The sequence below is a fragment of the Cavia porcellus genome, unplaced genomic scaffold (assembly GCF_034190915.1).
Source record: "Cavia porcellus strain 051 isolate PalLab524CR breed Dunkin Hartley unplaced genomic scaffold, mCavPor4.1 scaffold_2, whole genome shotgun sequence".
Taxonomy (NCBI): Eukaryota; Metazoa; Chordata; class Mammalia; order Rodentia; family Caviidae; genus Cavia; species Cavia porcellus.
In genome coordinates this window covers 45,803,130-45,830,237 of record NW_026947485.1, presented here as the reverse complement: position 1 = coordinate 45,830,237, position 27,108 = coordinate 45,803,130, and the positions used below count along the sequence as shown (strand labels likewise).

The window sequence follows — 27,108 nt, the reverse complement described above, 5'->3', positions numbered from 1 at the left end:
GTAACTGTGTCAAGTGAAGTTCCTATTTTTAGTTTTTTGAGGAATCTTCACATTGTTTTCCATAGTGTTTGAACCAGTTTCCACGGCCATTAACAGTGTGGTAGAGTTCCTTTTCTCCTAAATTCTCATCAGTATTTGGTATTATTAGATTGTTTTATAATAACAAGTATTTCTGGAGTAAGATGTTAACTCACTATAGTTTTAATTTGGATTTATCTGATGACCAGTGATGATGAATATTTTTAATACATTTATTTGCCATTTGTACTTCTTCTAGGAGAGTCTATTCATTTTAGTTGCCCATTTTTTTGATTCGGTCTTTTAATTAGGAGGACTAATTTCTTTTAGTCTTTTGTATACTCATTAGTACATATTTGCAGTACAAACCATTGCCAGTCATCTTCTGAAGTGGGTGTGTGTATGTAATACAATTTGTTCTTTTTTTATACCCTTCCCCTTCCCTCCCTGCTCTCTCCTCTTCTAATTTCCTTTTCCTCACTTTCATTCTTGTTGATATTATTCATCTTAACCGCTGTCTATGCTACATAATGTTTACATTTATTGAGGTTAGTGGGCTCCTGTATATATCTTCATCTCCCCATTTCCCTACTCTGTCACACCTTGGTCTTGATCCTTTGGACTCCTCATTTGCAAGCGGTCCATTCCCTTTCTCCTTCTCATCCTTAACATATTCTTGGTATTAGTCATCAGTCCCAGAAATAGTTGACAGAGTTTTTTACCATTCGGTAGAATGTCTCTTCCCTCTGTTGGCTATTTCCTTTCCTGTGCAGAAACTAATTTTATGTAATGCTATTTGTTGAATCTTGGTACTATTTCTTGTATCACTGGGATTTTGTTCAGAAAGTCCTTGACTACAACTGTGTCTTCAAGAGTTACACCTATTTTATCTTCCTGTAGATTAAGTATTTCTGTTGTAACATTTAGATCTTTGATTCATTTTGTTTTTAGTTTAATACATGGTGAGATATATGGTCCAGATTCAATGTTCTGCATGTGAATATTCAATTTTCCCAGCAGCATTTATTAGAGAGGCTTTCTTTCTTCCGGCATATGATTTTGACTCCTTTGTCAAAGATCAAATAACTGCATGTGCCCAGAGTGGTTTCTGCTTCTTCTATTCTACTCCGTGGGTGCATATGGCTGCCTTTGTGTCAGTACCATGATGTTTTAATCACTTATTAATTTTAAAAATATACAAAAAGAGACATACCCATGAATGAATGAAATTTTAAATTAAGATACCATCAAAACAGATCAAATACTGTAATTAAGAGACCAGCCACAAAGTGAATGTTTGTGTCCCCCAAAAATTCATATATTGAAACCTAATCTTCAGTATGTTAGTTTTTAAAGATAGTATTACTGAGAAGTGATTAGGTCAGGAAAAGAGATTCTTCATGAATGGAATTAATGCCCTTATAAATGAGGCAGCAGAGAGTTGTCTTTCTCTTTGACTATATGGGGCTATAGCAAGAAAAAAGCCTTTAAGAATCAAGAATTGCACCCACATCGGAGTTCAAATCTGCTGTTGCCTACACATTGAACTTCCCTGATTCCAACGATGTAAAAATAGATTTCTGTTATTGCAAACTAGCCTACTGTGTTTTGTAGCAGCAGTGTAGAGAAAGACAAATTTAGGCTCATTGACAGCATGTTTTCTTGTTAAGAGAGGAAAAAAGCTGAGATTTAAATAATATTCATCTACAAATATTTTCAGAATTTACAGTTAATTTTTTCTAACCATTTTTTTTGTACTGGGGATCAAATTTACAACTTTTCGCTGGCCAGGCAGGCACTTATGGCACTGAGCTATACACAAAATATAAAAAGAAGACTGTTCTGTAGACCATGAGAAAGAATTATTCTGAAACTTATACTACATCAAGTTTTCTTCACATAGAAAAAAGGATCCCTACCTGTTTATGTTCCTAATTATTATTTTAACTCAATTACATACTGTGAATGTAATATGTTACAGTTTTTTTACAGTGGATCATTACAGGATACAAAAAGGTTAACTATGCAACATGCTGCGGTTTTCCTCTCTGCCTCTGTCAGATGGACTCGGGGTGCCACACTACCCTCACCCCTGGCACTTTCAGTGAAATCCCTGCTTCCTGTTTTTCACCTGACACTGAAAAACACAGTAACAAGTCACCTAGCAATCTCCTAGGGGTTATTAGAAATGAAGATGCAAAGTTCAGGCAGGAAGGAATGAATTTAGTTGTGGGTAGAAACTAATGAGGAAGAGGAATCAATTTAAAAGATTTGACTATCCTGCAGAAAGTAAAATCACTTTTTAGTCTTATTCAGGAATTCATTACATTACAAGAATACTAAGTAGATGCATTGTATCAGTCAGAAGATGTGCACAAAACTTGTATAATACGTGTAAAACATGAGCCATATCTATCCTAACAATCTAAAATATGCAATTTCAAGGAAAATGAGATGTTTCTGAAAACTTGCAATTACCAAAATTATATCTTGCTTATAAAGAAATGACTATTACTATAGTCGCCAGTAAATAATTAATTCAATTTACTGACATTTGCACCCATATATTTTTCAATGACAATCAATAAAAGGAAGCAATAATTTCTGAAAGCCAAAGAGGAACAATTTATTCTTGTCATATTACAAGAGGCATATTATACTTCTCCTTTAATTCTACATATTATTCAATGACTATACAATATTCTGTAGTCTCGTAGCACTTCCACTGAATTTGAGTCAAAATAAAATTTGCTTTTCCAAATTCACAGTGACTTGTATTCATATTAGAGATACTTTGGAAGTAATTTGAGGGATAAGGAATCTTATGAGAATTATGGACATTTCATAATGATAAGTAAATATATCTGATGTCAAACAGTTGCTGAGGATACCAAGGTGTAATTATCAAATTTACAAATAAAAATACAGAGCACACTCTTGCATTTGAATTTCAGATAAACAATTACTTTTTAAAAAATATTGCATTGATGTGCCTCAAATTATGCATAGGATGAAATAAAGGAAATTTTGTATTAAAATTATTCATTATACTAAAACTATTCATCAGTTTTATTGACTAACTTTAATACATCATAGTGCATGAACATTTATTCCATATTATAAAATTACTCATTGTTTATTTTTCATTTAAATTTGGCAGGTCATCTTCTATTTTATTTATTGGTTGTATGCACAGATCTTTTCTAATCCTTCTATGACAGAGATGTGTAATTCATGTTTAAATAGTATATGATATACTGTAAACACACAATAGGAATGTGTTAAATGAGCAAATGACTATAAAAATAAAATTTAAACAACCCTACTTGGTCAGATGAAAATTATGAGTTTTGAAAGTTTTGTCAAATTTTCAATGAAATAGCCATTATCAACCTCCAGAAATATTCCTTAACCTGTGGGCCTAACTGATATAATCACTTCTCTGTTTATACCTTTCATATTAAATGGTAGATCATGAATCCTGAGAGTGATGGTATTCCCAGAGCCCTGGTTTACACATGAGTTTGAATTTACAAAATGATTCAGCATGGTATGTAGATGAAAAACAAAAGTGTCTAATAACCAAGGTAAGTTAATGCTTTAGATAGTTTTTTTATCTCTCTTACTGTCTCACTATCTCGCTTTCCCTGCATGCATGTGTGCACACACACACGCACACATACACACACTCAGACTCTACATGAAGCCATGTAGTTTCACCAGTTTATAACTTTAGCTCACAATGGTTAATGTATACAGTACTGAGCAGGCAGTACATCTCAGACATGATCATGAATAGTACAACACACTGTACATTTTGGCTTCTCCTGCCCTCCTTATGTCTTCTCTTTTATCTATTCCTGGGCTCTTTCTGGGACCTAATATCAAAGCCCTCAAGCTGCCATTCCTTAACTTCTCCTGAGGACAATCAGATCAACATTAACGGATCCTCTAAGGGAGTCTTCCTAGCTATTACTAGATCTCATGGAATTGACTGCCATTTTGCTCCTCATAGAAATATCAGTGAAATATGCTAGTTCCTCAAGTAATATTTTTGCTTTCTCAGGTGAATGAAATAACCTTAACTATGAGAATGGAACTAGCCAACACCATAGATTCACCTGATCTTTTTTACTAGGGGAATTTTATTTCAATAGTGACTTTGGTTATCTAACACTAAAAAAATGACCAGTAATGAGACATTCTGGGCCAACTTAGAAAAGAAGGTAATAGTTGTTATTGCTGGATTATTCTCAGAGGACAATGGAGTACACTTGATAATTTCCCCTATCAGCGCTTCTAAAAAGTTCAGGTTCTTTCTAATTTCTTTTATGGTTCTCTTAGTGTTAGCATTCTAGTTAAGCAGCTCAGTATTTCAGAGGCAAGACGCTCCACAAGGAAATCAGTGTTCACCATAGTATGAATCCTTTCAATCTACTCAAATTTAATTTGTGCTAGTTTTAAAATTATGAATGGCATCTGCTTCTTTCATTCTTCATCTGAGCCCTGTTGACATCTATTTTTTTTTTTAAGGATCCTATCTAGGAAATTTCCCTGCCTATTTCAGTCCACAATCAATAAATTTTCCTTACGTTTCTAGTTTGATATGCATTTTGTTATGTCAGTAAAAGTGGCTCAAAAGTTTCTTCTTATGCAGAAATTAGTATGACCAAATACCAATTGCCATTATAATTCTTGTAAAAATTGTAAAACTTCTATTTTTCCATTGGAAAAATAAGTGCCAGGGTCAATTTTTTAAAATATTGATCTGTATTCTTGAATAAATATTCTAAATAGTTCCAAAACCTGCTACTACATGGCTACAGTTAATATCTGAAGCGATAGCAAGCTGCATCATTAGCTCTGCACGTTTAGCCAAGTGTTCAGAGGCTTTGGGAATTCGTGAGAGCTGGTAGTAACAGCTGAACTCAATTTGGATGCAATGAGTATTCTTTAAATTTTGTAAAGCTAGAATACTATTTTTGAGACAAGAACAGAAGACGGCAGTACATACTGTACCTAAACCTACATCAGACTGTTACTAATACAGGGGACAACTCCAAAACTCTTCCTTTCTTTTTTTTTTTTTTTTTTTTTTTTTTTTTTTGCCTTAGACTGGACTCCTAAAAGGCTCCAAACTGGGTCTCTTGTGAGTGGGAAATATATTAATAGCTAAAGGATGTCATATACATGAAAATCTCTTGCATTTTCACAACTCGATATATTCAAGCCCTTGGAAGATACCACCAATTGCTTTACCATCATTGCCTTTGAACTTTGAGTTAATCCCACAAACATACAGGGAACTCGTACTGAATTATTTTTTTCTCGATGTGCTAAGAGCTGGGGTTATAACACTAAAGCAAATTGCCTAACATCAAGGACTTCGCAGTCTACTTCCAAACACAACGCCACCATAGAAACAAGTACACACACGAAGGCATTTCCAGCGTTGAGGCAGCGGAAGGCTGTATTATTTTTCTTTTGTGCACCCTTCAGTCCAACAATTAAAAATTTTCCCACAGGCCCCTGTGCAAGGAGGCCCCAAGGACCACCGAGGCGTTGAAAGCTCCCTGCGCAGCAGCACTCGGCGAAGATCTCGGGAAGATCAGCGTCAGGCAGGTCACAGACAAGCCTGGAGATGACAGGCACTCAACTGCCCTGAGGGAACCGGGGTCTCCGAATAGTTTAGTTATTTGGAAATAGGAAGAAAGGGGGTGAGGAGAGAACCCAGTTTACCCAGGTGCCTCCGGCACTTTCTGGTTGGGTCCACTTAGTATCTAGAGAGAACACAACAATAAAACGAAACCGTGTCCAGCGGGGAAGCCCAGAGGCCGGCCTCCGGCTGTGCGCGCAATGGGGGTCCAGCCTCCCCTTCTCTCCCCGGCGGAGGAAGTCTGAACCCAGAGGTTTTCCGCGCCAGACTCTAAGCCCCGGGGCGCCCCCGGGCCCAGGCAGGACTCCCCGCGGGGGCAGGGGCGGGGCGTCGGCGGGGAACGCCCCACACACCCCACGCCGCCTCGGGACGGCGCTGCGGCCCGGCCCCGGACCCCGCGCGCGACCGGCGTGCGCCCTCCTCCCGCGCCGGCCCCCGCCCCGCCCCGCAGCGCCGCGCACCTCGCGGCCGGAGCGCGCATAGCACCGGGCCGGCGCTCGGAGCGCTCAGAGCGCGGCCGCCGGCGGGCTCAGGCGGTGCGGCAGGGACTCGGCCCGCGCCCGCGCCGGGGACTCGTGGCTCCGGCGCTCTCGCCCTCTCGCCCTCTCCTCTCTCTCGCTCTCGCTCGCTCGCACCCCGGAGACTTAACGGAGAGCAGCAGACCCCGCAGCCGCGCGGTGAGGACCCCGCCGTCTGGAGATGCTCGCGCTCCGGCGCTTCCTCGCGTGCGTTCCGCTCCTGTGCCTTTGCCGCCTGGGTGAGTGGAGCGACCTCGCGGGGTGCCTGCTCCGCATCGCGGGGCGCGACTCGGGGGCGGGGGTTCAGACGTTCGCTGCCCAGCTGCCGCCGCCATCTAGAGCAAGCAGCCAAGAGGGACCGGCACCCCGATCCCGCGGCCACGGCGCCGGAGTCAGCCGCGTGGGAGACGCGCCCCCTCCTGTGCTCCCGCCTCGCCCGGCGCTGCCCGAGCCCGGGGACCAGAGGACCCCGCCGGAGGCTCAGTGCCGCGTCCCTGCCCCTGATGCGCTGTCTTTCGCAAAGTATGGAAATAAGAAACGCATTTTAAAAAATAACAAGTGACCATAAATACGACCGGGGCGAGGGGCTGGGTCAGGCACTCCATTTTTGTCGTTCGTCTTCATGCTACGAACATTATGGACTTAAATGGAAAAAGGCACGTGTGTGATGGGAGCTGCACACGTACACAAACACACACCTGCAAGGTAGCGCTGAGAGGAGCAAGCACCAGCCTGACTCTTCAGTGTTTGTAGCACTTTCAATTTAGTCACATGCAAGTCTAGGCAATCTCTAAAAAAAAAGTTTCCATGAAAATCTCTTTAAGTGTTCTGCCCCTGCTGCCAAAGTCCAAGGAGAGGAGTGGGCAGGTGTGTTTGTCCGTGGACTCAGCTTTCATCCATCCCCTTCCAGGCTACATGTTTTAAACTGATATTCCACCCTGAAATCGGCAGTTTGAATATGCGTCTGGGATGCAGATTTAGGATTGCCAGCCATTTTCCATAAGAATTGTGACCTTAGATTTTTGAATTTTGTGTGAGACATGTCTCTTTCGTGGGAATTTTTATTCTCGATGGAATGTAATAAGTGATCTGGAGATATTTACCTGAAATGAGCAAGTGTGCCTTAGCTTGTGAGGACGTATAGTAGTTAACTCTTTTCAGTCAGATCATCTGCTTTTTAAAATTTAGATTGTTTAGAATGAAGATTGTGTTAAGCTTATATTTTCATCCAATGGATAGTGCTGGTGTTGGCAGTGACCTTTGCAAGGAAAAATCATTTTGAAGTTCTAACTCATGAGAACTGTATTGCAGATATGGTGCAAATTGAACAATAGCTATCTACATTCATTGGCCAGATTTAGATTCCACAAACTTTATGAAGTTGCTCAAGGCTAATCTGATGCACATAAAGGACATGTAAGATTGACAGAAATGGGACACCCCTGGTTCTGCTTTACTCAGAAACCTTACAGTTGGTTCTGGAGAAGGGAAGATATTTTTTAAAAGCATGTTGGTCATTAAATGGACACCTGTTGAATTTATATTTCTGCATTTCTGTTATAGATTTCTTCTAACAAGCTCAGATTCTCTGGATACCTGAATTGTTTAAGTAGCTCTGGCTGTATTAAGGAAACAAACCAGGGTGTTACTTTGTACCTCATCAAAGCCACATGCCAGAGAATATTGCGAATTTTTTAAAAATTCGAGTGGAATTGACATGCGATTTATTGTTTTGAAGTGTATGGTTTAGTGATGATTAGGATATTCATGAAGTTGTGTAGCCATCTCTAATATCTAATTCCAGAGCATTTTAATCACTCTGAAAAGTAACCCCATGTTTGTTAGCCATTATTTCCCACTCTTCTTGACACCAGTTCTAGGCAACCAGTGTTCTACATTATGTCTATATATACCTATTCTGGACATTTCACAGCATGAGGCCTTTTATGTCTACCTTCATTTACTTAGCATAATATTTCCAAGGATCATACATGCTTTGTTTTAGTACATCTTTTCTTTTTGTGGCTAAGTAATGTTCCATTATATAAATATACTATATTTGCAAAATTGTTTTAATTAGCTGAGTTATATTTTTTAGCCGGTTTTGATTACACAGATTTCAGCTTATTGGACATTTTCTTTCTTTCCTTCTTTCTTTTTTTTTTTTTTTTCTTTTTTTCTTTTTTGTACCAGGGATTGAACTCATGACCTTGTGCTTATACCTCTGAGCTAAATCCCTGGCCCAGGACATTTTCTTTAACTCTTTGATAATGTATAATTTAAGGGTAAGAACTAAATTCACTGTTTAAGACTATCCCAAGTTTTTATAATGACATAGGATATAAACTTGTTAGAACTCAAAAAAAAAACATTTTTAAGATGAAAAAGATGATTAATTTTGCACCAGTCTTCATCAGTATTGGCTTTTCCACTTGTTGCTAACAGGCTGATCTGGGACAATAGCTACTTCAAATGGGACAGATAGCTTGATCTTGTAGTATATTTTGGGAAACCAAGACACATTATTTACAAATGAAAAATTTGGCTTCCACTTCAATTATTTTTCCTTCAGCACCTACCTTAGTGTTTGAGATGGTTTATACCTCATTGTCAGTATCTTTGGCGGCATCCAGCTTGCTGGAATGTGTGCTGGGCACCCAGTACCAGTCTGCGCACTGACTGACCCTTTCTGCGCCAGCTCAAATTGGACCTGGTATACATTTGGAACCTTAGGCTGCTGATTTTACCATTATTCAGGAACAGCTTGTTTACCACAGCATTCATTGTTGGCGATTACGGAAGTCATCTTCATGATCAGGGCAATATCACCTTGTGCATCCCAAGTGATCTGATGGTTTGAACTGGGCAAATAGAACAATTGTTCCTTTCAAAGGACTCTCCAAGCAGAAGAATTATCATTAGAGTATATGGATTTAAACAGATCTTTTCTTAATGCACTGACACAGGTGTCTGTTAAGAGGAAAACTGCAGTGGCTTTCCTGTAAGGAGGTTTCACAATGAGTCATAGAGGACAGCGAAGTGTTGTAAGAGCTTTTAAGGAATAATTTCTTTCCATTAATAAGAACTCAGGATATTTGAATTCGATGACTTACAGTGTTGCAGTATACACTAGATTCAAATGTGTAAATATTGTTATTAAATATGTAGTGGTTAGATCCTGAGCCTCCTTAGTCATGTCTTACTGCTTTAGGAGACATATTAAATAAAAATCACACCTAATGCCCCCGGAATAATTAATTACTTCATTCATCCTAGGTATGGAGTCAGTGAAATTCAATATGTGTTGTGACTCAACTTGGTCAGTTTATCCTCAGAAAATATTTTGTAACCACAAATATGATATATTCATGCCCTGCCCCAAATAACTAGCCTCCATTCAGACTATTAATTACTTTTGATCAGCAGATAGCAGTTGTCTTTATTTCAATTCTCTCTCTTTTTTATGTAGACTGTGGTTGATTCCACTCAGGGAAGTTTGCCAAAATACATCATTTCATTGATGAATTCATTTCTGCTCTCATGTCTGGGCTAGAGATTAAGGATCTTGCTTAAAAATTTTATTTTGGGAATTTAGCTTCTGGCAAAAAATTCAGGTTTTTCTGGAAGTATGACCATCTTTCCCCATTCCTCTTACTCTAAAAAGACTTGAGTTATGTCCAACCTGGGAGCCTTGCTTAACTCCCTCCTCTTGCCACCTTCTTATTCTGTAGCATGGAAGTAGACCCCTCTCAGTCAGGAGGAGAGGACCTCAGAGGAAGGGCTGGATTGGGGAGATAAGTTTGTGTTTTATTCCATTTAACATCCGGGCAGGTGTCTACCTGGCACTGGTAGGGTGCTAAGCACCTCATTCATTTTCTGATTTCATTTTTCACAGAACTCTTTAAGGCAGAAGTTTCCATCTTAGTTATTTTATAGATGAGGAAACCAAGGTACACAAATGACTTATGTATGAACATTATGTTTGTCTCAAGGGTCTGAGGCTTTTTCTCTTTCCAGTCCCACCAGATAAGTTTCTTGATTCACTAAGTTGCTTACATGGTATAGAAGGTATAGAAGGAGATATTGCATTTCACAGTTCTGTTTGCTTTCTTGTGGGCCTGCTTCATGGCTTTCCCCCATGTATTATCATATTATTTTCCCTTTTAAAAATTTTAAGGTATAAATTGACATTATTTTTAGTGTAGTGTCCTGAAATTTTTGACAAATGTGTAGGTTCATATAATGACCGCCATGGTCTGTTCCAGACGTAAAATAGTTCCATCTATGCTGCTTTACTTATTCATTAAATGTTTACCAAGCACTGACATATGCTAGATGCCATGCTGGGCACTAATAAATTCACAGTACATGATCAGACAGAGTCCTGACACTAATGAGGATCGCAGTACCGCTGATCTAATTCAGCTCCTACCCTAAAGCCTTTTGTGTGTGTATATGTGTGTGTGTGTGTGTGTGTGTGTGTGTGTGTATGTTGCTGGGGATTTGACCCAAGGACTTGTACATGCAAAGCAAGAGTCCTACCCCTGAGCAACATTCCCAGCCCCTAAAACCTTGAAATAGAACTTTCAAGATAATTTCTTCATTCACAGCTGGTTGAGAAACACGGCCTTTTTCAAATATCTCTTAATATGTTAAATGTGTTAACTCAGATGCTTCCCACTCTGTGGAGAATGGCAATGGTAAAAGCTCAGCCAATTTACAGAACAAATTATGTGTGTGATATCATTTATATTTCACTTGTGCCTTAACTTTAAATGTCTTATTTGAAGTAATTCTTACCTGGAACTTCAGGTTATCAAAGGAAACCAATTGAAATCTGTATTGTATACTACACTGTATTAAGCATTAAGGGCAAATTTACTTTATTATATTACACAATCCTAAAACAGTTATATTTTACCACTGTACCATCCACTCCACCTTAGCTACTAGACAGATGTCATTATAAAATATATTACAGTGAAATCCTTCACTTCTTTTACCACAATTCAGTTGTTCGTTTAGTTCCAAGTGGCTATCTTAGGCACCATCAAGAGCAGTGTAGATTTGGTAGTGACTAGTGCTGTTTTAGGAAAGCGATAACAAACAATAACTGAAAAAGTAATGGCTAAAACTCAACTATGAAAATTTCTAGAGTTATTAAAATTCTTTGAAGTGTGGATGCATGATACTTACTGTGGGCCTGTGCTGGGTCAGTCCTGCAACAGCACAGAGACAGTGTGGTGGCCAGTGGTAGAGGGACCATAGGTGAAGAAATTTTGTGGCCAGTTGGTGACCTATAAGGATAAGGGTTGAACAGCTGGTCATTTGGAAGCAAGTGGTTTGTTCCCATAGCACCTTTCCTGTAACTTGTTCTAGCATCCACTGTATTGTTTTCCAGTTTATCTGTCTCTCCCACTAAGCCAGCTCTTTGTGGGCGAGGACTGTATTTCATTAATGCTAGGCTTCATGCTAGCACCTGAGGAAGGTGCTTATAAATCTTAATTTTTCTGTTCTGATCATTTATTTTGTGGTATTTATGATTTTAAAAATACTTTTATTAGTGCATGCTTGCAGTACATAGTGGTTGCATTCCTTATGGGGAGTTGGTACATGTGTATAAACATATTAATCCTTTTTTTCACTCCATCCCCACCTTCTCCTTTCCTCTTTGCTCTCTCTTGATCCCCTTACCTTCTGAGAAAGATCTATCTCCTTGTTTCCTATCATTTATCTTTTATTTTGCCTTTTATTTATCTCTTAGGTTTCTTACATCAGAGAAACTTTGCAAAATTTAAGCTTATATGTTTTATTTAGTTCTCTTAACATTAAGTGCGTTGATTTTCCTACAAATAATTTACATTTTCATTCTTTATGGCAGAGTAGTACTCGATTGTATGTGACTATGCCTCTTCTTTATCCATTCATGTACTGGTGGCTGTACAGGCTGCTTCTAAGATTTAACTTTATGAGTTGCATGGTGTAAATGTGAATGTGCATTTATCACTGTAGTATGATGTCCTTAACTCTTTGGAAAAGATAGCTGGAAGGGGAAAACCTGTGGCAAATAAAATTTCCAGTTTTAGTTTTTTGAGGAATCTCTATAATGATTATAGTATGTTTTCTTCCCACTACCAGTGTAGAAGAGTTTCTTTTTCCCGGAACCTCACTGGCATTTGCTGTTATTGGATTTTTTAAACAATAACTCTTGTTTCTGGGGTAAAATTGAATCTGTGTGTTGTTTTAATGTTCATTTCTGTAATGATTAGTGATGCTGAACATTTCTTCATGTATTTATTGGCCATTTGTAATATTTCTTCTGGGAAGTATCTAATCATTTTAGTAGCCCATTTTTGGTTGAGTCTTTTATTTTAAAGGGTCTAATTTTAAAAAATTACTTATATAATCTAAATACTATTCTTCTGTCTGAGGAGTTGCTGGCATATTTTTTCCTACTTTGTAGGTTGTCTCTTTGCTCTGTTTATTGTCTCTTTTGCAGTGCAGAAGGTTTTGAACTTGATGTTATCCTATTTGTTGATTCTTGGTAGATTTTGCTTTATGCCAGGGTCTCAGACTCTATCATAAGCCTTCTTACACAGCACTAGCTTTTTGTTGTTCAGATAAGCCAATCCCATAGGTTTTGATTTTGATTCCAATTCAAGATTTTGGTCCACATTTACCTTGATAGGTTAATTTTTAATGCTACTTCTTGCAGCACAAATTCATTTTCATTGATTCTCTATAAAAAAAAGTATGTAAACACTGTTGAGGTCCAGACACTGTCCCTACACGAAGACTAAAATGCCCATGACTGGTGCTGCGAGTGTATTTACTGGAGCCCACCCTGAGTGAGGATTTAATTGTACATGTGTTGGCATCTGTGCATCTCTGATGGGTATCAAAAGATCAGGGTGTCAGTCAGTAAATGCCTTCCTCTGTGTGTTTCTCACATGTCAGAAATGGGAAAGTAGTGGTATAATTTGGTCAGTAATGAGAAATAAAGTGCCCTGAATCCCCAAAGACTGATTCTCAGTCAGCTAAAAGCTGTAGTATTGGATAGATCCTCTCTCATCGAGCAGTCAGTAAGTGGCCCAAGACAGTTTTGAAAAATAGACAACAGATGGGAAGCACAATTGTGTTATGTGGTTGTGTGTACTTCTGACGTTTCCTCATTAATCCTGGAGATGATGTGTAGCACCTTGCTTAGCTCTGTGTATAATACATGCTCATCAAATTTTGGAATTGAGTTAAATTCAAATGAAAGTGGACTTGGAAGGAATTAGAAATCATCATAGGAGTCAAGCAGAAAAAAAGGAGACAATTTTTTTTTAGTATCTTGCTTGATTTTCTTCTCATTAAGTAATCTTTCATCCCTCTTTTTTTGTAAAGGAGGTTGCTATTTTCTCTGTCTTTACTTCCTTAAACATGAATTTAAAATATCAAATCAATATAGTTTTTCTCAGCAGCTTGGTGAAGAAAAGTTTGATAATGAGGAGACTGATGGTATTTGAGGAAAATAGTAAAAAATATTTTGCCTTATTAATGTAATTTTGAGAAATAATTTTTAAAAGATATGTTAACAATTGTTTCTTCTGAAAAGTCCGGTCTGTTGAAATAGTGCTGTCTTCATTTTCCCTCTAGTATTTGCCCAGAGATATTAAAGTAAACTCAGTTCTTCAGAGTCCTATTTAATGTAAGCTTTCTAGTCTTATGTAGTAAGCAGAAGTCAAATTATCTACACATTAGAAGAGACATATTTACAGATCTTGGAAATATAGTTCTCATACATTTTGGAAGTGTAACATTAATTAGTAGAGGAGATTTTCCATTAAAATAATTATAATGATGATTAGAGAGTAAACCTTTCAACTCCTAAAGAATCATTCTGTCATCTCTCTCTGCCTTTTTTTTTGTCTTTTTGAGACAGACTCTCATTATGGAATTCAGGCTGGCCTTGAATTCATTTTGTAGCCGAAGTTGGTCTCAAACTTGCAGTGATCGTCCTGCCTCAGCCTCCTGAGTGCTGGGATTACAGGCATGCACCACCACAACTAGCTTTCTGACTTTCCCTTTAGTATTTAGTCCATATTTTTTTCTGATTTTTTACTACACTATCACTAAGTGCACTGCTTATTTCTAAAATCCTAATGCTTTCACATATTTATCTAAGATGAGTCTCGATATCAGCCCTTTTCTTTGAGGGGATTAACTCAGTTTATAAATGAAATGGTGCTTTTTTTATAAATGATCTCTTTAAGCAGACACCATGGTCACAGAGTTTTGCTTACATGCTTAGAAAATGCTGAGCAGGTGTAAGGACTGATCCATATTTTATCATGGTTTACAGTTATATAGTTCTTTGATTAAAAATAACTTAAAATTTCACTCACTTGCATTTTGACAAATTTTCTTAAACAGCATACAGTAAAGTACTAACTGCTATACTGTTGTACAAAATTGAATCTGCTTACAGAACAGGATATTGTCAGAGGACATTTGGGTAGTATTGTCATATTTCTCGCAGTGCACTAAAAGGTTGATTCCAGTGACCTAGATCGGGGTTTCTCAGTCTGGCCACACCATGGTCTTACCCAGTGTTATGGACTGAATGTGTGTTGCCTTTCTGTAGTTCGTGTTGAAACCCTAAATATGGTGTATTTGTAGATGAGCTGTTTGAGAGCTGAAGAAATCTTGAGGGTGGAGCTGTGGTGTTTGAGATTATTGTCCTTAAAAGAAGAGGAAGAGATGACAGTTCTCTGTTTCTTGGTACTACACAAGAAGGCAGCCATTTGTAAGCTAAGAAAAAGACTCTCACGAGGAATCAAATCTGCTCGCCCTTTCACATGCACTTTCTAGCCTCTAGAACTATGTGAGACCAGTGTTCACTGTCTTCCCAATATCTTGTTATAGCCCTGAAACTCATTAATGCACTTGAGTAATTTCTAAAACCAAGTATCAAATTCAGTATATCATCATGTGTAGGTGCTGGGCCCAGACCTGGGTAGTTTCTTAAAATTCCCTAGGTTATTATAGAATGCAGCTGGTGTTTAAAAACCACAGATTGGATCAACCCTATGATGCTACTAACCTTAGTTCATCTTTCCTAAAGTAGAGATATTAACAGATTTTGTGCTATTCCAAAACCAATCCAGTGCCACAGGATTGGCTGGGAAACTTCTTGTTCCTCTTTTCTTTTCCTAGGACAGTTTAGTTTCAGAGTAACCCTCAAAGGAGGAGTATGAGCTACTGTGGTTGACCCTGTGGTCTGCAAGCTAGAATACAGAAGGTCAGTGTTGGATCTGGGCCAGAGATTTAAGCCTGTCAGTAAGTGAGAGGGCAAATGAACCAGATTCCAAGATGAGGAGTTCAAGTGTCATTTATCAGGACACAGCACCTAATACCTTTCATTTTGCTGTTACTTCTCATTGTTTTTTTATTCATGCATAATTTGTTAGAGTATTGTTTTCTATTGTGAAATAGACATAAGATTAGGTATGTATTTTTTTTTCAATCCAGCGATTTATTTTGAGTTGTTTCGAAGATAAAATTTTCATTATTTATCAGTTTAGGCTATTTTGGTTTTACTATATTTGAAAGACACTAATAACTCCATTTAAAAGATAACAGTGACCTTTTCCGGATGACCTAAATTGCTTAATAGTCAACAGTGGTAACATAAGAACAAATCAATACAGTGACTATTGAACATCTTCCTTGTGATAAATATTCCCCTGGAGAGACTATTTCTCTATTGATCTACTAAACCTTCACCATTTAGAAAGATCCATACATGAGTGGCTCTCACATATGACAAAATTTGCAGGCTGTGAGAATGTGAGTTCTGTGGAGACATATTTAGTCTTAAATTCACCTTCAGTAGATTTTTGGGAAGAGATGGGGCTGCAGGGAGGACACACAGGGCTTCAGGATCACTGTAGAGATAAAGAGCACCAGGGGAAAAAATGAATCCTGCATTTACAGAGGCAGAATCAGGATGTGTTTGAAGGAGGGTAATGTTACAAAGTTTTGTAGTAGTGGAAAGTCCCAAATCATAGGTAAGATTTCCAATGGCTAACTGAAGGACTTGGAATTTAAAATATATTCATTGCACAATGGAAAACTGTTGCAGGGCTTTATGCAAACGAATTACTTGAGTGAATGTAATTAGGAAGGATACATCACGTGTCAGAGTGTAGAGTGAGTTGAAGATGAGTAAGAGAATCATGAAGCTTGGTTGAAAGGCTGTTAGACTGGCAATCACACAGGAAGTATGCGCCATTATTTGGAGTACAATGCTGCTAAGCCATCTCATTTATATACTACTCTAACACTTAAGGAGCATGTTGAAATACTTGACGTAAACCTAACTGATATAATTGATAGGACGTGAAGAATGAGGGAACGTCTCCCCTGCGAGGAGAAGCACACAGGAAGGGGAAGGAAGGTAGCAAATGCTTGCTGATGGAAGAAAAGGAGAGCGAGAGGATAGTAATTTGAAGTCTGCTTATTTGTTGAACTGAAAGTCTCTAAAACGTAGAGAGTGAAGCTAGACATTTCCTCTGAGTGGATGATGAGTAGCAAATAAAGAAGTGATGCTGCTAAAATGGTGTATTTTAGTGTACATCATACTCACAGTTTAACCAAAGAAATCAAACTTTTCAAAAAAAGATAGAAAAACCTGCACATGTAGGTAGCATCAGGTTAATGTTGTCAAGCACCCATCTGGAAACAATTTTAATTCATTCACCTTTCAAACTCTCATCTTTACCTTTCTGCATGAGCATACATACCGTGCCACTGTGGCATTTCAAACAGAAGTTTGTCAGTGCATATGTAGACCTTTTTAATATGCACAAATGCAGACTGCAGAAAGACTACCGTATTCCTCTCTCGTAAATTAGTGTGCTTGTAAATTGTTTGCAACTTGTGTTTTCTGTATACACATTGCCATGGAAGTCAATCCATAGAATAATTGGCTTCTCAGATTTTGTTTCTAAATTAATTTTGGCCATTTTTCTTTTTAAATAATCAGCAATACAACAGGATTTGTCATCTGTTATACATTTCTTGTGATACATTGAGGGTATAGCAGGTAGTAAATTAATGAATCTTTTAGTAAAGAGAGGGAGAAAGTGGCAAGTATCAAAAACATAAATGTACTTTTCTTTGTAGAATGAAAAATATTGACATGTTACTTAAGGATTGTATGTAAAAGTCTTGTCTAATTAAAATATGACTGAATATATTTTTTACTAGATATATTTGGTTCCAGTAAAGTCCTTTTAAAAGTTTTCTGAGTAAAGAAATTATTTGTAAAGTTTATTTATATAAAGTCAATATAATTATTTGAAAAATAAGTATATATGTATATATGCATAGATATATGTGCATAAATAGATAAGATATATATGTAAAATATGTATGTCCATGTGTACATGTATATGTATTTTATTCTGTGCTCAAACCTGGTAGTGCTTTATTTTGAACATTAGGATTGTAAATACTTTTGCCTTTGAGGATTTAATCTAGCTTCAGGTATAAAATATTCTCTGGCAGGAGCATACTAAAGGAGAGAGTACTAAAATAAATTCCAGTCTATTTTGATCCGACTTTATGCCTGTGAAAAGTCAGAATAATGAGAGACAAAGATATGAATTCATTTTTAAAAAAGGTTTTATGTAATTCCAACATGCACTTTTTCCTTTTGAACATGAACATTTGCCATTTCATTTCATGATGCGAGCATTTTCTGTGTCCCTTCCTCTTTTTTCTCTGTGCTCAAACAAAAAGGCATGCTTATATTATTCACTTCAGATTATTTGCTTATTTTTGGTGCAAGACTGGTGTAGAGGCACATGCCTAAAATCTCAGTCACTCTGGAAGCTGAGAAAGGACGATTGTGTGATGAAAAGCAACCTCGGAAACTCAGTAAGACCTGGCCTCAAGATAACATAAAAATGACCGAGTATGTAGCTCAGTGATAGAGCGCTTGCTTAACTTGGATGAGGCTCTGGGTTCCATTTATAGTGATATGGAACGCCAAAGAGAGGAGGGGAAAAGGCATATCGAATACAAAGGATAGTTTGCTTGAGTTTTGAATTTCTACTACAGAGTACACTTGTTCTTAATATTCCACCCCATCATGTTCACATAACTAGGAAAATGTATAAACAAAATGTATAGGATATATATATATATATATATATATATATATACACTCTATATATGTACTGTGTTCAATACCTCCACCTATGAAAATATCACATAATTTCTACCACTAAGCTTGGCCCAACTTGAGGCTTAAACTTGGCGGTGGCAGCTGCTATTCTGTGACAAAAGTAAACACTTGATGCTGAAACTTCAAAGAATGAGTTAGTATGCATATGAACCTTCGCTACTTTCAAAAATGTCAGATGTAGATAACGATGCAAACCGCAAACTGGATTCCTGCAAAGGAAACATAAAATGTAAATCATTTTTAACTCGCCAAGAGTGGCTAGGCCCTGCTGCTCTGGAATTCTTTAAGGTGCAGCACAGTCTGAGCCCCATCCATACTACAAGGCTGTTTCCAGGGCTGCCTCCATCTTCCCCGAGAGTCCAACATACTGTCATCCTAATTTTCAGTACTTTTGAACTATTCAGCATCCCTGACACAGTTAAACAAGAAAATAGAAAATGCTTCTCTGTTCCTCAATAACTTATTAGAAAAACTGTATACCAAGCCCCACACCCATGGTAAAATGCCCGTAAGACAGCCTTCTAGTTCCAGTTTGAAGAATGCTTCTCATGGCATCCTCCTTTTCCTCTTCACACTATAAAATCCTATAGCATCTGCTAGTGTGAAAAATCTTTCAGTTTTTCCAAATGTTACAAGAGATTTAGGCTATACTAGATTTTAAGGCATTCAAGCAAGCATAGATAAAGTATTCAGCCAAACATTCTCCCTGCTAATTATAAAGACACATAAACCATTTTCCTGTGAACAGATTGGATCTTCTGCTGACAGCGCGTGGCTCTCAACAGCAAATTTTCACTTGTAAATACATGAGGAGTGCTGGCTTCTTAGTATGAGTCTTTTAGGCTATTGTGCACAGTCTGTTGGAGATCTGGTGGGGTGATTGCACTGCTGGAGAAATCTCCCTGAAAACAGGCCATCAAGAAAAGATTGATATGGGATTTTTGTATGGAAGTAATTATCTTTGATTATTGCATTCTGATATATTAAGCCAGGATTACCATGAGAAAATATTAATATGTCCACATAGAACCCTACTTAGGAGTTATAGACTGAAGTTTTAAATTTTTACTCATTTAACCCTCACACGGTTTATTTGGATTCAGTAATAAAAATGAAAAGGTTTTCTTCTTTTTCTCCTCCTCCTCCTCCTCCTCTTCCTCCTCTTCCTCTCTTCTTCCTCCTCCTTCTTTTTGCATGCTATAGACGTTAATTCACCTGAAAGTCCCAGATAGCTGGAAAATTCCACGTTATGAAAGATAACACACATACACACACTTAGCTATGAAAATAGCAACAAACCCATCAACTGTTAGCTCAGGAAATCTCCAGTCTGCTCACTTGTCAAATGTGCACAGTTCAATAAACATCTTGTATTTATTAGTTGACATAGATTATTGTGTTTTCCAAGGCCGGTGGTAAAAGACTTTTTTTTTTGCACAAGATTGTAGCAATGGATACTGGAACGCTTTAGGGGATTTGTGTTCTGTGATTCTCAAAAAGACATTCTTCTGCAAGGGACTTATGTAAAAAACAACAGTTTCCAATTATGGGAATCTGAAAAAATGATTACTAAGATCTTGTTTATATTATTTATCATTGGGAAGAGACGTCAGTTCATGTGGCTTTGGCTGTCACATACTAGGCCATCAAGGTGCTTGAATGAAACCTGGGCTCAGGCTGCCTTCTCAGCTTTTCTTGAACCTCTACAAGTGTGCTCCTTCCTTTTAGCACAAGCTTTTTACCTTTCTGTGGGAGCTTTGGGACTCAAGCATTCCCAGTCATCCTTTGCCTCTTCTTTGAAACTTTCCCTAACACATCATTATTCCTTCCACCCATCCTCGTCTCATTGATGGCCCAGAATTTGTTTTGCATTTCAATTGTTTCCACAGCTTACTGTCTCTGCAAAAGGGAATCTGTTCTCTTCAACACATACAGCCTCTGGGTTGCAAAGACCTCTTGATCATATAATAGGTGCTCAGTAAGTACTTGTGGCATGAGTCAAAATCCTTCCAAAGCAATCCTTTGTAACAGGAAATACTATAGGATATATGCAGTTAAATGTTAAAAGTTGCCACCACCTCAACTCATTCAACACACTTTTGAACAAACTAAGAAACTTGGGATCCCATTTCTAGCATTTGGAATTAGAATTCAATTCACCCTCACATTCATTCAATCCCTCTTATTTTTACAAAGGTAAAGAAAAACTAGGTCAATCAAATCACATTCTCATTTGAAAAGCTCCGAGAGTCTATATAGATTTTGAATTCAATTGGCACATAATAATGAACAACTTCCTAAAGCTTTTACTATGGCATTCAGAGTTTTAAGAAAGAAAATTAAGTGATTGGAATAGAGCACAATAGTGAATACAGACGAAGGGAAGAAAGATGACTGTGGCCAGAAACATGAGAGAAAGAGGACTATAAGTTTCTTTATTCCACGTTGTGGTGGGAGAATCCACTTTTGGCCTGCACAGCGGATGCACCATTTCTTTGGGTAAGTTTTCCCCGTTTCCTGTCAAGCTAGGTTTTTAATGAAACAAAACGATACCGGATCCCTCTGGCTAACACCTCTGCATCCCTCCAGCACCCCAGCCAATGCCAGCCAAGAGCATTTCTCTCAGTTCCTTTTATCCTTTTTCACCCAGAACAAGATCTGAGATACGTGAGATCCTGTTTGATTCAGACTTGGAGAAAGCACTGTGTATTTCGCAGCCACGGGTTACCTGTTGCTGTCAATAGCTGTATTGTGCGCTCTTTATTATGAATCTGTTGCTTTCAGAGTTTTGAGCAGACTATGAGGCTTGTAGAATTTGTTTAAAAAATTGTTTTCCTTAGAAAATAAGAAGCGTGTCTTTTCCTCAGGAAAGAGAGGTGGTATTCCTGATATATCACTATTTTTAAAAAAATGTAAAAATAGAGTTATGCTCTGGCCTACTTGGGAGGTGGTGGGATACATCCTAAAACCACATGTTTGTTCATGAATCAGTTTCTTCTGTTGGGACTGCTGATGTCCCTTACAGTACAGTGGGAGAGTCCCCAATAAGACATGTAGTGATTGTGAAAGAACAGATGGCTAGAAATAAAAGTCTATGAAGATGGGGCGAATGTTTAGTAGAGTAACTCTACAGGTTAATGTTCTGTTCAGTAAAAATACTTAAGTAGTTATGAAGCCAATAAAGAAACAGAAATTACGTAGACTTCTGTAAACAACACTTAGAAATTATAATTCAAAAACTCATAATCCTTTGCACTAGAGAAGTCATTATTTTCAACTTAGTGCTAGTGGGACTAATATTAAATTATAGGTGAATTAAGAAATTATTTTGAAATGTTCATTTTAATGTGCCTGGATAAAATGTGATCATTATAATTTAAGAAGTACAAATTAAGAACACACAGCACAACCAAGAGAAAAACCGCAACAATTCAGATATTAACTGAAAAGCAGGTTGCATATTGAAGCAGTGATGCTTTATAAACTAGGTAATTAAAATTTTAAAAACTATTCTTTTATTATTGAAAAGCTAGAACCAGTGATATTTGAGCTAATGAAGAATTGGCCAATTGCCATAAACAATGATTAATGTTTCTCTGGGACTTAATTTGAGAAAATCAGATTTTAGGACACAAGTACGTGGGAGAATAAGTTAAATTATTGAGATTTTAAAATTTATGAGCACCAAGAAAAATTAGGGTAGGAGTCATGTAAGTTTTTAATTAGGAAAGGCTCTAATTGTTTAATTATTTAAAATAAAGTCTGAGATAAAGGCCAGACAGTCAATATGAGAAGCCATGCAAAAGTGTTGCTGTTTTAATTATAGTCTTTTGGAGGCAATTATTAGCCATAAGATTCTGTGTCATCTGTGTTTTAAGGAAAATGTTTTCCATGGCTTCAGAAATGTTTGATAATAAATTATCTTCCATGCAAAAGCAGAAGGGACAGTAAAATATCAGAGAACTAGACACAGATTCCATGAATTACTTTGTATTTCTTGCCATCTTGAAGCAGTTTGTGTGAATGCTTACAGGTAACAGTCACACTTTTAGGTAAGGAATTCTTTTGTTGTTGTGATTTGTTCACATTATAATTATTCATGACTAAAGCATTGATGTTTTCTTTCAAACTATTAGCTTCACATATAATACTAATTAATCTCTAAATGTGTCTTAAATAATGGATATTTCTTAATACGCTGTCATTTCTACCTCTAAAAAAATATTGTTGTCTTGACTGCTGCTGCATTTCTGGCCTCCCATTTATTGCTAAATTTCGGGAAGAATTTTCTGTACTCTTCACCTCTGTGCTCTCCTGCCATTTGCTCCTGAACCCACTATCCACAGAATTCTGCTTGTGTTAGTCGGGAAAACTGCCCTCAACGTTGTTACACCCAACAGTGCAACTGTTCGCAGTCCACATTTTAATGAATATACAAGCAGCTTTAACAGCTATTATTTTGTTACTCTGGAGACACTTTGTCTCCGTGACTTCCTCTACACTGCATTTCTCTGCTTTTTCTGCTCTTTCATAGTCTTTTTTTAAAGATTTTTTTTTTTCTCATTCTGATACTTTTTTGTTAGTTCTTTCTCATCAGCTCAATTTGAGTTCTTAATCTGTGCTGTAGTTTAAATCTTGACTTCCCTGCAAAGATCCACGTGTTAGTCTTAATTCCCAGCTGCTGGTTCTCCTGGGAGGAGCAGGAATGTTTAAGAGGTGACACCTACTGGGAGGGAGTTATGTCACTGTGTGTGTGTGTGGGGGGGGTGTTGCAGGTAACACAGGCTGCTTTCTGTTTTCAGTCTGCACAACAGCCATGATTTTTCTGTATAAATTTCTATTTCAATATTTTCTATATTGATGACTCCCAAATTGACACCTCCATGCCATAATTTTTAAACTGAACTCCAAAGTCATATATCCATTTATATGTTTAGATATTTCAACTCCTCATCTTTTTCTAACTTTGATTTCTACCTTCTACTGTGATGGATCTCAGTAAATGGCAATTTCATTCAGCTAAAAACCTCAGAGCCACCTCTAATTCTTTCCCGTCTCATGGCTTGTATTTAATCTATCAATATTCCTTGGCCTCATAGATAATCTTTTCTCTTTGCAGGCCGTCATCATCTCCTACTTACATTATTACACTAGTTAGCTTGCTTTGCTGTGCAAACCACTCAAGATGATACTGTTTCAGTGTAAGTCAGATCACGCCAGGCTCCAGTGTCCTATTTCTCTTGAAGTTAAAGTCACCGGTATCCAGCTCTGAGTGATCAGGATTCTGATCACTTCTGATCGTCTCCCCTGCCACCCTCTCCTCTTCCCTCCTTTCCATCCTTCCTCGCCTCCTGGACAATCTCGAGTCACCCAGGCACATTCTCCTCCGGGCTTTGTCTTTGCTGTTCCCTCTGCTTGAAATGCCCCTCCTGTATCATTTTTTTTTTTTTTTTTAATGAAGCACTTCCTCACCATCGTTAGCTTGTGTTCAGTGTCATTTTTTGGTTGAAGATTCCTCTCTAGGAGTGCTGTAGTGTACTCCTGATCTCCTTCTCATTTTTTTTTTTTATTAGCACATGTTTGCAGTACATCATGTTCACCTGCCTTGTGTGGAGTTGGTGCATGTACGTAGCACATCTTCATTTCTGTTTTCACCTCCTCCCCTTCTTCCCTCTTCCTCTTTCTGTTTCTTATTCCCTGTCCACTTGAGATAGATGTATCCTTACTTCCTAATTATCTTTTGTTAATACTTACAATATGTCACTTGTATATTTTTTCTAAAGTATTATATGTTCTAGCTCATTGTATTAGAACATAAACCTTGTGAGAATTTGTGCGGTTACCTATAGGCACTGCACAGTGCCTGGTAAATAATAGATACTCCGTAAAAATTTGTTGAATGAATAAATAATTTTCCAAATATCCAACATCCAAAGTACTTGAAAATCGAGTTCTAGTTGAGTAGCAACATAAAAATTCATACCATCAAACTTTGTTTCATTGTCAAAATTGTTAAAATATTGTATGAAATTACCTTTAGACTGTGGATAATCCTTTTTTTCCTTTCTTTTATTAAGTTCAATTTTGTTTGAATCTTATTTTGGCTGTTAACACTGCTTCCTCCTTCACTTTCCTCCTCCTCCTCCTCCTCCTCCTCCTCCTCCTCCTCCTCCTCTTCTTCTTCTTCTTCTTCTTCTTCTTCTTCTTCTTCTTCTTCTTCTTCTTTTTCTTCTTCTTCCTCCTCCTCCCCCTCCTCCTCCTCCCCCTCTTCCCCCCCCTCCTGGTTTACATTGCTGTGTACTATATCAAGCTGATGTCTTACATTTGTCATCTCATGTGACTAATTTAATTGACTGTAAAATGTCATATTATAAATTTTTAAAATTGACTGAATCTTAGTATATTTTTTAAACAACGTTTTTAACAAAGAGTAACCTATACAGATGGTATGGTAATCTAAATTAATCATGTCATTAAGCATTATCAACTTTAATTGTTGTGTAAGGTAAAAGTATAGTTTAAGCGTAGTTCGATTGCGTGTTAAGGTAACCTTACAGGACTGTGTTGTTCCCTCAAGAGATGAGAAACAAGTTTTTTTCTCTTTACCCTGTCAATCCAGATTGAAGGATCACTGTCCAACAGGCAGTGGAGATGGTTTGCATGCCACAGTGTGGAAATCTGAGGCCCTTTTATTCTCTTTTTATCTTGTTCTACTAGTCCTGGGGCATTATCCTTTTCCACGGGCCCAGAGTGGCTCACAGTCATCTTGGTATTCCATCAGGTAAGGAGAGATCAGGACAGATCTGGGCCTGCTTAATCCCTTTAGAGGTACAGTGCACAGGCCAAGTCTCACTTAGCCAGGATACAGCCATGTGTCATGAAGAAGAAGGAGAGTTTAGCGTGTGCTCTGGATGGCTGGGTACTTAGGTGAACATTTTGTTTCTGTAGTACAGATGGAGCACAATTTTTGCAAGAGTGATTAATAATCAATGTCAAAATGTATTCCCTTAAACTATGTATTAGTCATGTTTTTGCTGTTGTTCACAATATTTGAAAGAATATCCCCATAGTTTATGCTCATTTGCTTATAACAATAATATCTTAATGATCACCAAGATTTACTGCATATTTATCAAGTGCCAGATTGTATGCTAATTATTTTACCTGCATTTTCTCAGTGAAATGAAAAGATGTTATTGAGTAGCAACTTTCTTTACCTTCATTCAGGGATATAACTGAGGAAATCTGGATTTAGATGGGGTGAAGCAAAAAGGTGGTAAGTAATTTGGTCATATTCACAGAGTTAGTAAATAGTAGAGGGACATGAGACTTAGATAGAAGATTGTGCGATTTCAGAGTCTTAAGTCCTTAGCTCCTACTGTTTATTCATTTTAAAGGTAAATTATTAGAAAAATAGCTTACCATGATGGTATTTCTAAGACTGCTAATTCAGATTGTCAAGTGACAGTGGAAAGTAGGAATCAGTTGGTGATTTTGTCAGAGCTGTACGGCCCTTTCTGATATTTATTATACATGAAACAAAAGCAAAGAACAGAAAACCCATTCTTGCTTTACTTTGCATGTGTTCGATAAACAGTACAGTTAAATGTTTACTATTTTAGTTTATTTTTGTTTGTGTATCTCTCACAAATTGCTTTTTATAGAAATGTTTTGCCCTTTAATATCTGAGGTAACATTCTGCTATTTCACATAGATTGTTAGAACTCTTGAAGAAAATGTATTTAAAATTGCTTGGATTTTTATGTAATTTGTCATATTTGGGTGCTTATCATTTTGCATATATACTTTTAAGATAGTTTTTGTAGTTTGTCACTCTGAAAGTGAATAGTGCTTGTGTGTGTGTGTGTGTGTGTGTGTGTGTGTGTGTGTGTGTACTAGGGATGGAACTCAGGACCACACACTTGCAAAGCAGGCACTTGTGCTGTTGAGCAAAATCCCCAACCCTTTTGCTTAAGAGTATCACCCTCAGTTTTAAAACGATAATCTCTCCCCTAAAGTGTGGAGGACAGAAATGAAATATATTCTCTGAGCTCTTTTATTTGCATAAACTGTTTCTGTCTTTGATTAAAAAACAGTAGCTATTTTGAGATCTGAACACTTTTTAAAAATGTATCTTGTTTCTCTCTCTCCTGGAACAGAGTAGATACTCCTAAATTTTAGGGCCCATAGATATAGGCATCAACCTAAAATAAGCCTGGATTTTACTTTAACGAGAATAATAAATAAATATGACCTGTTTTGCCTATGTGTTTTCTTCTAGTCTTATCCATCTTACTTTCCATTCACATAATGTAGGTGTAGGATAATTATATACTTTTGGAGACAGATATTTAAACTCTAGATATTTACGAAAAAAGGGACACCTTGGAAGTTGATGGTGAATTGGTATCATAATTTGAATTCTGCAGACTGATTATATCAAAAATAACATGGTATTTTTAAAAATGTTTGAGAGAAAAACAACAATATTTGAAGGGAAATGTGAACTATAAAGGAGAGAAAGTAAGTTTTTGCATATGAAAAGTTATAAAGCTTAGTAGTTTAAAGCTTTATTGTAGCTTAGGAGTTGTTTTATGTTAATCTTGGCTACATTTTTATTAATCTTGTTATGCATTATTGATGTCAGAAATTAAGTGCTGTTTGTCTCAAAGGATCAT

At 37.4% G+C, this 27,108-nt stretch overlaps 1 protein-coding gene across 4 annotated transcripts in view; it reads left to right on the top strand.

The window, feature by feature from the left end:
- Positions 1-6,210: 6,210 nt before the first annotated feature.
- The window catches only part of Ptprz1 (protein tyrosine phosphatase receptor type Z1), a 165,185-nt gene continuing 144,287 nt past the window's right edge, over positions 6,211-27,108 (top strand). For all 4 annotated transcript variants that reach the window (XM_063241532.1, XM_063241528.1, XM_063241524.1 and 1 more), the window contains exon 1: positions 6,211-6,431. In XM_063241532.1, coding sequence (XP_063097602.1) covers positions 6,374-6,431 — 58 coding nt within the window. In that variant the 5' untranslated portion in view covers positions 6,211-6,373. The remainder of the gene's footprint in view (positions 6,432-27,108) is intronic.